A 15287-nucleotide genomic window follows, 5' to 3' on the forward strand; every position below is an offset into this window, starting at 1 on the left:
CTTTTCACGAAGCGAATGTCAAAGAGTTCGTCAAAAAGACTGGTTTCAAACCTTTCGACCTACTGCAAAAAAAAAAAAGATAAAAGGGCGTGTGAAGAGTCAGCGACGCCAGTGTAATTTTTGTTCACGCTCAGTAACAAACAAAGATGTCACCCCCTAGAAGCCACTCGTCTTCTACCATAAAAGGAAAGAAAAGGGAATGACATCCTCCTCGTTTAGCCAAATATTGGGGCATGTTGTCCGTCCTGTCCAAAACCCCTCCTCCCATGCAAAAACAACTACTTCAAACCGCCTCCAAAGACATCATCGATACCGAGTGCGAATGTAGTCCGAATGTCTTGAAAGGAACGGCACCTATTTCTCATCATAGAAAGAATGCTTGGCCAAGTATTGACTCGTTCTTCGCCAAATAGTCCAAAAGAAAATACCAATCCGACAAAAGAAATAGATGTCATTTCAATGTGGAGGATTAGTGCACCTGTTGTTAGCACCCATACTAAAAGCCTCATTGGCACCACTGATTACAGGACTCGTGGAAGCTACTGCTACACAAAATTGCTCAAAGATGAAAAAGGTCAAGAAGATAAAAAGGGTCTCTGTGGTGAAAAGATCTCAGACGTGACCTTTGGAATCTGATGGAAGGACGAAGACTGACTTCTGTGCCTTAAAAACGATGAACAAATTTCAAAGTTTTCAAGACCTACGGAACCCGCATTTAACTCACATACCGTATTTGACTGAGATGTCCAAGTTACAACACGAATTGCAATCGTTGCTGGATCGCAGCGATTTGGCTGAAACGGAAAAATCTTAACGATACGGTCAAGTGTTGCGACTTCAACTCTTTCACAAGAAATCTTCAAACGAAACAGCTCAACCGACTCCGAAAGATTTTAAGACCCTGATGAAAAGTCCACAACCGCCATCCCACCCCACCCCCACCCCAGTGACCAAGACAGAGAAAGGAAAAGAATAGTTCGAAACTCCACAATGAAACGTACGCAAGTTAATACTAACAACATCTTGAATTGGTAGGATTAAAAATATGATGGTAACCCCTTCTTCTACAGAAGGGAAGAGGAAGGTGAAGAGAGAAGTTAAACAAGAACTGATTACTCCCTGTTCAGACATCTTCATCGCCACCTATCTCTCGTCGGATAAGCAAAGCATTACAATCCAAGGAAATACTAAACGAAGAAACGAGTGGCATCAGTGAAGAGTGGGTGACTTATTTGAAAAATAAAGTCCTAATGCAGAATTTGTTAGCCAGCATTTATCATGATCCATCCCATCCTGCGGGATACGGAAGAATTCAGAACTTGTATCATGCTGCCAAAACCCGACTCAAAAGTGTCCCTTTAACTCAAGTGCAACGATTTTACAAGAACAGGCCACGTACACCTTGCACAAACCCATTTGACGAAAATAATCCAGTAATCGCTCCCAAGTGGAGGGCTTCGATCATCAATGGCAAGACGATTTAGCCGATGTCTCTCATTTGGCCACCTACAATCGTAGCTACAAATATTTGTTTTGTGTCATCGACATCTTTTCCAAATTTGCTTGGGTGGTGCCATTGACTTCCAAATCGAGAACTTCGTGCGAGTTCTAAAACTGGTGTTAAAACAAAGTGGTCATTACCCTCTTCGATGGCAAACCGACAGAAACACATAATTTCTTAACTAAGCTTTCCAAAAAGAATTAAAAACATGAGACGTTCATTTTTTAACCAGCAAGAATCCCGAAACCAAAGCCAGCATCGTTGAACGTTTTCAAAGCACCTTGAAAAAACACACGTGGAAATATTTAACGTAACAGCACACTATCAAGTACATCTACGTCTGACCTCACCTGGTCAAAGCGTACATACAACCTTACCAACGGAGCATCGTATGTGCCCACCAAGAAGTAACTCCCGACGACGACGTGACTGTCTTTGAGCGCCTGCTTGGTACGTCCCCGACTGTGTCTCTCCCCAAGAAAGGCGGAGTGTTGACGAAGGGAGATTGGGTGCGCATTGGCAAAGCCAAAAGCACTTTCAACAAAGTTTATTTAACCAACTGGACAACCGAATTGTTTCGTGTCACTGCACGGGGGCATGGCCTTCATCCTACCGTCTATAAATTGGAAGACATGAAAGGGGAAGTGTTAACAATAACTTTCTACTTGCCCGAGTTGCAAGGCGTTACCAAAAAGAAGACGTGTACGATATGGACAGGATTCTCGATCGAAAAATCCGTAAAGTGGGAAGACGTCGTGTCAAAGAAGTCAAAGTACATTGGAAAGGATAGCCACAGAGGTTTGACTCTAGGATCGACGCTTCGCAAGTCATCGACTATACAAAGAAGTGACCATCATGCTCGTCAGCAAAGCCTCAACCACCACAGTGACCACTCCTTCACCGAGTTCTTCTCTGCAAGATCTACAAAAGCAACCATTCTGGGTGAGGTGTGGAAAACCTGTGCCAAAAACGCAAGTCGTCTTTTTCTGCCACATCTTTGTGGTGTATTGGTCATCGATGCTGCCATTGCCAATTTGAATCTGCAACAAGGAGACAAATAGTTGTGGACCATTTTACTGAGAAGTTTCATTGGTTACCTTCGCCCCAATCCTTCCCTGAAAATGCTCTAACGGTAACAACGGGGGCATTGAGCCCAACGTTAGTCACCCTTCCAACGGTCACAAGAACAACAACAACATCAACAATCCTCTTTTAGACTGTAACATGATAACCTGGTGGGATTTCGGATTTAAAACAGAACACTTTTGATGGTGATACAAATACAATGTTTAATAAGGAACGACTTGAATGAGCATTTAATTATGATTAATATATGCGAGTATTTGATCCAAATATTGGATCAGTTAACATAAAACGCACGAACGTAATGAAAATATAAATAAATGACCCTACATAGCACAAGGACAATTGGTGAATTCTTCACAGTGGTTTCACAACGAAAAGATTGATGTATTTTACTCAAATAGTAAAACAAATTTAGTATTTTACTCAGTAGAATGTATTCACTCAAATAGTGAAATTATGTAAACAAAAGGGACATAAATATAAGTTATCTATACAGTGCCAAAACCACACTGGAGTTTACAAACCACAAAAATTAGCCCAAGGCTAAAAGATTACATGAATTGAGTTACACACTCCGTCACCAGCACACTCGGCTACCAGTCACACTGGCCAATCAAGCCGTCCAACATCGCCCAAAGTTACTACCATTTAGATTCTTACCATATATTCTTACATACCTTAATTATCTTCCAACCTCACACTGACGGATCATGAATTGGTAGTGCTATCAGAAGGTCCCTCTTTGGCACTGGGCAGTATCATAAAAGTGATCCGTCAAGCAATGCAATAGAAGTACAAGCATTCCACTAGACAGATAAAGATAGTATGTATTCTCTCTCACCTACCCTTCCCACCATCCCATTCCGTTTCTATAGTATTATAAGCTTGAAACAACATTTCACACAATCGAATCATGTACTTGGTGCCGCTATCATACAGGCTGCTATGAATTCAAATAAACGCCTTCTGTGTAGGCGTGCCAAGGGTGAGGTGGGTATGGAGGTGGCATAGGGTTGATCAACCACATAGAGATAGTACTTGCCAGTGCGCTGGCCGATGCTACACTTGTGTCTACTTCTCCGTACGGCGCGGCAGGTGGCATTAATAATGTGATCCATTAGGCAACGCAATATAAATACAGGAATCCCAAAGTGGTTGGCAGCAACATCACCCCCATGAATATTTCTCCTAATACAGATACAACCATACTAACAACAACTTCCATCTTTCTACACATCATGATATAGTGGATCAGTTAAATCATAATCTAAAAATAAATAAAAAAAAATGGCCCACTAAATTTAAATAATTTAAGGTGGCTTAAATCACAGCCATCAGGACCAGCTACACAATGTCACAACGACTCGATTACCTAACTTAATAAGCATAGCGTAAGACCCCAAATTAGCTTTATAGGGTGGCTAAAAACCCAAAGCCATCAGGACCAGCCACACAACGTGGCACCTTAATTACTTTTTGGGATATAGGACTCAAAATTCTATGTACAAAGTGGCAAAACCGAGCCATCACCCCACCCCACCCCCGCACAAGGAGGAAACCATTAGAATTAAAATACGTGAGTCCAAATATTAACTTTTTAAATAACTTCCCAATAAATAAATTTTTAAAAACTTATGTTGGTCCACTGTATTAACACTTCATCTACTAACGGCACAAATACTATTTCAAAATTCATAAATACTGTTATCGACAACATTTGCTTTTCGGAAAACACGGGAATCAAAAAGAACCCACATATACAGAACCCTCCAGTGAACACCGACCCTGCCTTGCGACTTCCGGACATATTGTGCTCGTCGTATTAGTGATTGCGTAAGGGTCTATTACCACTCACCTCACCACATGTCCCGTAGATTCCGAGATTTGTATATGTGACTCGGAATGCAAATGGCCAGATCCAGGTCAAATTTCAGCAACGACGTACTTTTGTCTAGTCTGTCAGCGGATTAAAGACATGACAAATGCTATGCTAACGATTTTTGAGAAAATAAATCATATTCCTATCGATTTCATGCAGGCATATCTCGATGAAAGGTCGTTCAAGTGTGTTCGGTCGGCTAGAAAGCGGCTACCCCATGCCGACACCAGATAGTGTCAGCGAATTCCAACTTTTCGATAGGGAATGCGCTCAGACCCTACACCCCAACATAAATGTCCAAATATCAAAAATGGGGTGGCAAGGTCAGAGGAAACTCGGACTGTTCTGTACACGCTGGTTCGCTACAATTCACATGCATGCTTTTATTCTTCACAAGTGATGCTACAATCGCAGTCAATAGTCTTATTGTTTATTTGTTAATTATTTTATTTTTTTACCCAGCAACACTTGGCGGAAGTTACTGTAAATCTACGTTGCACGTCACACTGTTGGGCTCTAACTTGGAATAACGCAACGATTCGGAATCCCGAGTTGTTGCGCTTTTTCTCGAGAAATTGCGTGACCTTGCTAACCGATATAAATAGACCCGAGCTGCTGGAGTGTTAAGAATGGAGGATGTTGACAGAGATATTTTTGAATCGTTCTGCACGGAAAAATACGGAAAAATACGTAAGCAACAAGACCACAAATAAATCTGTGACGAAGGTGTTTGTCAATAATGTATTCAGTCTTCTGGATGGGAAAGTTCAAGATGTTGTAGGTTTCTGCAACAATTCGTCAGCGAAATTGGCGAAGTTAAAGCATAAAGTAATTATATTTTCCCATCGCTTTCATCGGTTTAAAGTTAAATTTAAAACAGGTTGTGACATTCACTTGTACAAATAGATTATAAACTGTATTAATGACTATTAAAATGCAGTTTCCTTATTTCCTAAACTCAACAGCTATTGCTGAGCAATGATTTAAAACTTTGAAACGTGTTGTCTTGTTTATATTTGGAATCAACATTTATAAGCCTAACAAATTCATTTTGATTTACGCAAATAAATATTAATAAATATGTTTACATAACATCAATCAATTTATCTAATAAATACATTGTACTTAGCTTGCAGTGAACATACCGTAAGAATTATGCTGCTTTTTAAAAAGTATATTTTTAAGTTAAAAATCAAGTGCAGAGGAATTCTGCGGCAAATCTAACTATTGTTGTAACACAGTTGAAGAGAATAGTAAAGACCCAGCTAAATTGTGGCAGAAGTTGAATTGTAATAGTGTATTGACTACTGATTGTAGCTGTAGCATCCACCGAAGACACGGTCATAATGCAAATCATTTTTTTATATTTTAATTTCATATTCCCTGTACATTGGTAGCCATCCCAACGACTACCTTACAATTCATTTTCTACATAAGTCTTGTCTTCTGTAGTTTTGATTGAACAAATGACATTTTTTAAAGTCAATCATTGCAAGCCCCCCTTCTTCATAACTTTTATTTATTTTTCATTTTATCTTGTCAACTGATTCTTTCCACAAGTTCTTGTAGATTAAACTATTTAATTTTTATAATGAACCAATCTGGAGGAATTGGTAAACTTATTAATATCTGATTTAATTTGAAAAAAAGAAATTGATTTTATCACAATCTTTTTCCCATAGGGGATAAGAACTATCTACAACCACAGAGTCATTAGTCTATTGATGTCATCTAATTTGCGATCATAATTAATATTTTTTATGTGACTTCAATCTGTAGAGAAGATAATGCTTCATATTGTGAAACTATAAACTACCCAGCATAAATGATTCTCTATACACAAATGGATGTAGCTGTTTTTCATGCTTCCTATAATAGTCTTGTTTTCTCTCTGTTTACATTAAGGCCTGATATCTTTGTAAGAGCTTTTTCCGATCCAACCAAAATTAATGTTTTATCATCTTCATAATGATATATTAGAAATTCATTTTTATCTATAATAGTACCATTTATATCTTTTTTCTTTTTAATTAAATCATTTTAATATGTTGTCTAATATACAATCTGCTCTCATGAATAAATTAATCACAGCCTTCAAGTTCATTTAGCACAGATGGAACCATGTTTTAAAGAGTTTTACAGTGTAAGAAATATTCAACATAATCACTTGGCAACTGGAACCTGTAAATGAACATAGAGTAACACAGTATATGACTAAAATATGCTAATTCAAGTGTCATGAGATTTATCCATCCTACAAGTCACCTCAGCAGTTTCAGTTTGATACACTGACCTGTATACAGAACAATTACTTGAACAAACCTACAGAATATTTGTATTAATAGAGATTAAGTTTGGTCATGGCTTGATATCCTTCCTTGTGCATTTATTTCACACTATGGATGGAATTGTTTTCACAGTAATACAGAAATTCCTTGTTACCTGGACAAGGTGTGCTATAAAACCACACAGACACCCTATTGCGTGTGAATTGCAATGAAATCATACACTCTATTACCATTAAGGTGTGGTATAGAAGAGGTACATGAAACCAACAATATATTGTCAATGTATGTTTAACATCGTATAACAATAAATGAAGGAAAACATTTATTTTACATAGACTATAAATACACATATGGTCTGAATTGATAAAGCCAGAGTTATATTAGAATAATGCATAATTTAAAACAGTAGAAATAACCAACAGCTATAAAGATGTATGAGGAATTGTATCATGATTTAGGGATAGTGAAGGATATAGGATCAAATACAGAAGTACAGATATAGTAGCTGTATCGTCGTGGAGAGCAGACGTGTTTTGTGTGTGCTCTGAGCTACATTAGCTATCGTGGCACGTATCGAAATGATGTGAGCAAAACAAACTGTCTAGTGAGAAGGCAAGTGATCTTTTTGGTATTATTATATATTTTTTTCTGTAAATTCATTAACTGTGGTTTTGTTGTGCACGTTTCCAGTTGGGAAACTTTGCACTATTGTATTGTATTGTTAGTTTTGCCATTTGTGTTTATTTTGTTCATATTAACTTTGTTGGACGGTCAGCCAAAGGTAGGTTTGAGAAGTACTCAACTCAACTCAACTCAAGGAGATTAGTGCTACTCTATTTCAAGAGACTTACTGTAACACGACCGCCCTAGTATTGAAATTACAATAACTTTATATAAATTGAATCTTTATACAGTGGTGTGGTACCTGTTTTTTCAAGGAATTATGTTATATGAACTTTAATCAAGAGATTTAGGCTTTGTCTTACTACAATGGAAATCATGGAGGAAAGAAATATAATGACAAGATCTACACTGAACCAGTACTTCAGAACTAGTGTAGAAGATAGACGACTATTTGTGCATCATCCACCAGGATGTCAGACTTTGGATTTTGAAGGAGCCGCACAAGCACCAAGACAAGCGGAAATACTGATAGCAATGCATGTCATGGGTGTGGAGATCGGGAAGATAGACGCGCTTCAAAATGGAGGACTGAACAAATATGTGATATACACAAAAGATCGAACTCCGTTATTAGAAATGACGGAAATAGAAATAAAAGGGATGAGAGCAGTAGTAAAGGAGACAGAACCCTTTACAAGAAATACCGAGCCAAAGTTAACAGAGATTCATATAGTGGGACTTCCATTCGAAGTGGATACAGATCAACTTGTTCTAAAAGTTGAAAAGAAATTCGGAGCGAAGGTCGTAACCCACAAGATGGCAACAATTTGGGGTTTTGCGCCGATCAAATCCGGAAACAGAATTATTTATGTGCAAAAAGAAGATGCAAAGAAAATACCCCTATTTTTCTATGTCATGGGGTTCAAACTCAGAAGTTGGTATAGAGGAGCAGAGCAAGATCGGAGATGTCACAGGGATACGTACGCAAGTAGGGTGGCAGCTGCACCACTAAATCGTAACATGCAAGAACCCGATCCGATACTAAAACTCATAAAAGAAGTCAGAACTGAAAAAGAGCAAAGTTAGGAAGTAACGGCAAGCTCACTCACGAATATGGACTTAACAGAAATAAGGGGAGAAGAACAATCGACACTGGAGTGGCAAAAAGTACTTAGCCCAAACAAATCCGGACTTTCAAAAACCCCAAACAACAAAGAGGGACTAACGTTGAGAAATAGGTACGGATGCTTATCACAGGAAGAGGAACCGGATAACCATACTGGGAATGACTTAATAGGAATTCAACCTCTAACATCCACGCCAATACCAAAGTTGAGAATAAAAAGAAAAGCAGCCACAGGACCGGAATCACCCCAGGAGGGCGAAACTGGAAGAAATGAAGATTATACAATAGAAGAAAGGAAAAATGTGTCAGAGAGGAAGGAAACCATAACTAAAAAGAAAAGGGAGGAAACAATCGAAGAAGAAACAATGGAAACAGAAACAGAAAATGAAACTATATTTGAACAGGAAAATGACAAAGAAACTGGAAATGATGATGATTATGAAACAGGACGTGAATACGAGAGTGAGACGGATGATACGCAAGGAAAAGTAATGGAAGACAATACGACAGAGAACAAGACTGAACAAGCAAGCAAAGGAAATACAAATTCAACAGAAGAAACCCCACCCACCCTTTTGACGGGGGTGGGGGGAGACTCTGAAGCCAGTGCGCCCGTTGAATAAAAATCAAAAAAAATTATTATGAATAAAAATCAAAATAAAATCAAGTGGCAACCATAAATGCGGCAACCTGGAGGCAACCAGAAATGGAAGGAACGAACTTCCAAGTATACTCAATAAATGTAAATGGAATAAATATAGAAAAACTTGCCATATTCAATAAAAGCCTAAATTTTGATATTCTTTTTTTACAAGAAACCCATAATGGTTTTAAAAATGATGTGTTATCTTTTTGTGAAAGTCACTTAAATGGAATTCTGTTGAAAAATGACTTTGAGGGGAATGATGTGAAAGGGGGTGTGGCAACAATAATTAAAATAAACCAGGAATCCAATGGGAGAGAATAGAAGAGGGTAAAGATTTTAAAGGGAGACTACTACATGTCAAAATTGGGAAAATACATTTTATTAACCTCTATATGCCGTCCAACAAATATCCAAGACAGGAATTTATTAGAAATCTATCAAAATATCTAGAAAGATATACAATGGAAGACGTAATATTAGGAGGGGACTATAACTGGGTAGGGGATAATATAGATAGGGAGGGGGAACTAACAATCAATGATATAAGATTTAAGATAGAAATGGAAAACTTCATAAATAGGCATACATTTAAAGATGTATACCGACAGTTATATATACTTAGGAAACAATATACATATGAATATAAAATAAACAAAGGGAGTAGAATAGATAAATTCTTGTGTACAAACTTTAACGAAGAAACACACAAAGAGGCTGGAATTATTGATTTTAAGATCTCTGATCACAAACTTATATACATGACAGTAAATTTTAAAGTTAAAAATAACTGGGGAAAAGGGGGCTGGAAATTTAACAATAAGTTATTGGAGGATCCCAATTTTATAAACGAAATTAAAAATGAAATAAGAAGGTTTATTGAAAGAGGAAACATGGATATTATTAGAGAATGGGATAAATTTAAATTAAAAATAAAAAGTATAGCTATTGAAACTTCAAATATCAGAAGTAAAAAACTTAAAATGGAGAAAGAGGAAATTGAACGGCAGTTAAAGAGGGAAAACACAGCAGATATGGGAAAAAAAACTAAACGATAGACTAAACAAAATAATAGAAGAAAATATCAGGGGTAAAGAAATGAGAGCGGGAAAATTCACACATATATACAAAAAAGCGGAAGGACTGTATAAGCGAGAAGAGATTAGGAGGGGGGGGGAGAAAAAATTATGGAGACCTTGAAAATTAATGGGGAAAAAACTACTGATAAAAATAAAATACTCAAATACATTGAGGAATACTACACCTAAATATATACATCTCAAAAAATTGAAGACTACAAAATTGATGACTATCTAAAAAATATTCAGTGCGAGAGGATATCATCAGCACATAAAGACTTATGTGATGAGTTCATCTCGCAAAAAGAAATAGTGGAAAGTATTCGAAGCCTCACCAAAGGAAAATCCCCAGGTGGAGATGGACTCACCACGGACTTCTATGCGAAATTCTGTGGTGAGTTGTCCCTCATCTTAGAATGGTTGTATAATAATATTTTACTTAGAAAGACAGAGAGTATGAGGGAAGGGATAATAACACTACTGTTTAAAGGAAAGGGGGATAGGGAAGATCTTAAAAATTGGAGGCCCATCTCCCTCCTAAATACGGACTATAAAATACTAAGCAAAATTTTAGCGAATAGGACAAAAAAGGAAATGGGGAAAATAATAAAAATAAATCAAACATGTGGTCCCAAAGGCAGAGATATACAAAATAATATATTAAGTATAAAAACAATTATTGAACATATAAATGATAGTGGACAAAAAGCTGCCATGGTACTTTTGGACCAAGAAAAAGCCTTTGATAGATTAGAACACAACTATATACAAAAAGTCTTAGAGAAATTTGGCTTTGGAAACAGATTTCAAATATGGACCAAAATCCTGTACAAAAAAATAACTTCAAGAGTGCAGGTGAATGGAGCAAAGACGGGTAAATTTGATATTAAAAGATCGGTGAGGCAAGGCTGCCCACTATCTATGCTATTATATGTAATAGCGATTGAAATACTAAGCATGAGCATTAAACTAAATAAAGATATTGAAGGTATTAAAATACTGAATATAAAAGAAGAAGTGAAAATGTTACAACACGCCGACGATTGTACAAACTTTATAAAGGATCATAACTCCTTTAAACACCTGATCCAAGAATTTGACAGATTTAGCAAAGCATCAGGATCACAGATTAATCACGACAAAACGGAAATACTCAAAATAGGAAACTGGAGAGGTAACCACCCAGGTTTGCCCCCACATTTAATCAAGAAAAGGGTCAAAGTTTTGGGAGTCAATTTTGGAGAAAATGAAGAGAAGGAGAACTGCAGACAAATAAGAGAAGCAATCGAACAGAATGTGAAAATCTGGGCACTAACGCCACTATGCCTAATGGAGAGAGTACAAGTAGCGAAAACATACATGCACGCCCATATTAATTATATCTTAAAATCTATAGATATTAGTAACAAAGCATTAAGCACAATAGATAATAATATAATAGACTACATTTGGGATTTTAAACTTCATTATATTAATAAAGAAACACTATATAAAGCTAAAGAAAGGGGAGGGGTAGGACTCCCCAGCCCTATACTACTTAAAGCCGGCAATATTTTAAATAGATTTAAGAGGCTAAGACTAGAACCAAAGAGTCCATGGGAAGGTATTTACATATACCGTTATGGATTCTCCATAAGAAATAGGGACGATATTTACAAAAATAATAAGTTAATAAAACAATTAGAAATTCCAAGAAAATTCAAAAGCATTAAAGATTTACTAATAAAATATAGAGATAAAAAAGAACTATGGAATAAAGAAGAAACTTTAACATATAACTGGATAAGGGAGGACGTAACAAAAAATATTAAAAGCACGGCAGAAAAAGAAAATTTATACGTTAACTGGGACAGAGCATGGGGGCACTGGATGAAACTAGGCTCCCTTAAAATTCAAAGCCTCTGCTTTAAATACATGCACAATGCATGGTTGACAGGAGAGGCTGCAGTGAGACGGCGTATGGTCAGAGTACCGCCAAAATGTCCACTGTGTAAAAGAGGCCCGTTTTCTAAATTCCATGTGATAATACAATGTGAAAAAACAAAAATAAATAGGGACAAGGTAATAGCTGAAATAAACAAAACAGATAAATATAAACAACAAAGCATTTTATATCTTGATGGAAATTTTACTAAAAATACGCTGTATAAAATTACTGACTATATCGTTACAACAATGATGGCCTGTGGCCAAATAATAATCATAGGAAAATAAACTAAAGTGAGAGGCATATGTAATGATAACTACCAACGGTAGTTACCCCAATGGGACATTACTCCTGCCTACTCTTGATAGATAATAGTAGAACGTATACCTCTCCATTTCTACTTAAGCAAATGTATATTGAATACTAATACCTTTCTTTTATCTTTGAGAATTATAGGACAGAGACCTACACTCACATGGAGCTAGGAAGGAAGGAACAGACATACGACATGGAAAAGTAGACATACAACACAAAATAAACAAATCTATACTAACACCTATACTGTCACTCAGCTGTATAGGAAATATAATCTTTGGCAACCCTTTTCGGAAACATAATAAATAAATAAAGGTAGCCAAGTTCGAGAGAGTGAAGTAAAAACAATAAAGTAAATATGGAGCTCTCTCGAACACAGCTGACCTCAGCAGAATATAGATTTGCGAAGAACGACACACACATAGCACACACTAAAACAATAGTAGTTCCCCCCCCCCAAAAAAAAAAAAATTATTATTACACCGTTACTTCGCCCAAAATTCAAAATTCTTATTCTAAAAGCTTGGAAATATAAATATGTACAAAATCTAGAAGATCCATGTTATAAGGATCACAGGACAACTGGGGAAGAATTCGATATAGACGGCTGTCCCAACACGAACACAACCATAGCACGAACAAACATATAGCACATTCACACATAGCAAACACGGGACGTAGGCAACCTTTAGCCAAGGTAACAAAGATACTAGGAGAGGGACTCCGAGTCAGGTGATCGAAACCGACTCGGAAGAACAATCCTATAGAATACACTAGGAAATAAATACCCCGTCAAAAATTCATTTAAAATTTTTGATCGAAATTCTGTTTAAATTTAAAAAAACAAAGCAACATATCTGGGGGACTCAGTGAAACATAAAAACACTTTTATTCTTTGGCTAGGTGAGGGGGGGGGGGCATCTGTCTGGTGCCCAAAAAAAAATAAACACAGAAGTTCAAGAAATGTATAAAATATTTATATATGTATGGGTGTTTGTGTGTGTGTGTGTATATATATATATATATATATATATATATATATATATATATATATATATAATGTATCCACACAGGAGTTGCTAATGGAAATAGTAAAGTTAATTAAAAAGAATTTCCATTATATCAGTATAATTTAACTGTCATAATATTTTTGTATACAACAGAAAGTTTAGTTCTGGAAAATCAAGCAAACTTGTATGAAAATGGGAGAAAAGAATCGAAGTCATATATAATTATAAGACTGTACCTACACAATCTCATAGACAGAATAATCTACGGGAAGCTGAAAGACCCAAATGCTAAAATTACCGATACAAATCAGATATAATTATAAGAACCTTGATAATTGGTAAGGTATGCAGATATGAAAACAGTATAAAATATACTGCATTGTAGGTGGCAAAAAATGACAATGATAATAATACACCATTTTTAAAAGTATTTAAAAATAGCAAACAAAACTATCTCTTTAAGTAGTCTTATTTGTTGATCTATTAATTAAAAAAGAAGACAAAGAAGGTTGAGAACAATAGAATACCAACATAAAAAAAATGACAAAACTTGGCAATGATTACTTGTATTTGCTTATACTAACAGGTTCAGCAGAAGGGTTATGGATCAATGTCCATACCAGGAGAAGATGGGGTCCATACCAGAGTCTTGGCTGTACCCAAGCGAATCCGAGACCAAAAAATCTCGGGAGCAACTTCAGCTCATGTAAGTTAAGGAGAAAAATTTACAACTTTCATTCACTATAATGAGACTCAAAGTAATCAAGTCAGAAATCATTATGACAAGTTCTATAGTAATCGAGTTATTATTAACTATGGCAAGGGTGGAAATAATCAGCAATCACTGCAACAAGGCATGTGGTAATTAGGTCAGTAAACATTGTAAAAAGGCATGTAGTTATCAAGTCAGCAATCACTGTGACTAGGCCCTGAAAGATCTTGTCAATAATCATTGTATCAACACCTGGAGTATTGTAACAAGGCCTGTAATCAGTGTAATGAGGCCTGCTTTAATCAAGTGAGTAATGGCTATAACAAGGCCTGGAATTTTTATTCCATTTGATGCCTAATTCTTATCAAATCTTGCAATTAATATTTTCAGACAAGTGGCCGACTGATTGTAGTACCCGTCGAGGACTTTCATCCAACATTAAAGGCACTCCATCAGGCCACTGGCCATGGGAAGGAACGCGTAATGCTACACAAGGTATAATACAATAAAATGTATTATGCTTTCATCCATCCAACATTAAACACACTCCATCAGACCACTCTACATGGGAAAGAATGAGTAAAAATACACAAGGTATCAGAAATCCGTGCCTTGACCAGTTGGTTTATTTCGTACTGGCCGGTGACACCAATATGCATTATATTTTTAGCCAAATTGAAGACTGGCATAATTATTAATATTATTATTATTATCAAATTAGTTTCTTTATATTTGATAAATATGATGTCATATTTAAAAAAATAAACTGTCTCATAATATTTCTATTTCTATACATAACTTTGTCACATATTTTGGGACTACATTTTCTTGATAAGCTATGTACTTTATTTTTTTTACCCAGGTTGCTGATCAATATGAAGGCCTGCCCAAAAGTGCTGTTCAAAAGTATATCAGCATGTGCAGGACATTCAGTAGGAATAAGGCACAAGTTATACAAGCCCCACCCAGAGTTATAATCAGCCAGGGCTTGTTCTCTCGTTATCAGGTGTGTTCAACAATGGTTAATAACCTTGCTGCATTTCTGAGTCTATATATGTGTAACAGTAATATCACTAATTGATAAATACCTTTATCTG

At 36.3% G+C, this 15287-nt stretch overlaps 1 protein-coding gene across 1 annotated transcript; it reads left to right on the forward strand.

Annotated features, from left to right (window-relative positions):
- The first annotated feature begins 5102 nt into the window (after positions 1–5102).
- On the forward strand, positions 5103–15271 carry LOC149784810 (uncharacterized). The gene is made up of 4 exons (XM_089933057.1): positions 5103–5294; positions 14065–14184; positions 14581–14685; positions 15053–15271. The coding sequence occupies exons 1-4, from the start codon at positions 5103–5105 to the stop codon at positions 15269–15271; spliced, it is 636 nt and encodes a 211-aa protein (XP_089789183.1).
- The last annotated feature ends 16 nt before the right edge of the window (positions 15272–15287 follow it).

The sequence above is a fragment of the Sinohyriopsis cumingii genome, chromosome 14 (assembly GCF_028554795.1).
Source record: "Sinohyriopsis cumingii isolate HCF-2022 chromosome 14, ASM2855479v2, whole genome shotgun sequence".
Taxonomy (NCBI): domain Eukaryota; kingdom Metazoa; phylum Mollusca; class Bivalvia; order Unionida; family Unionidae; genus Sinohyriopsis; species Sinohyriopsis cumingii.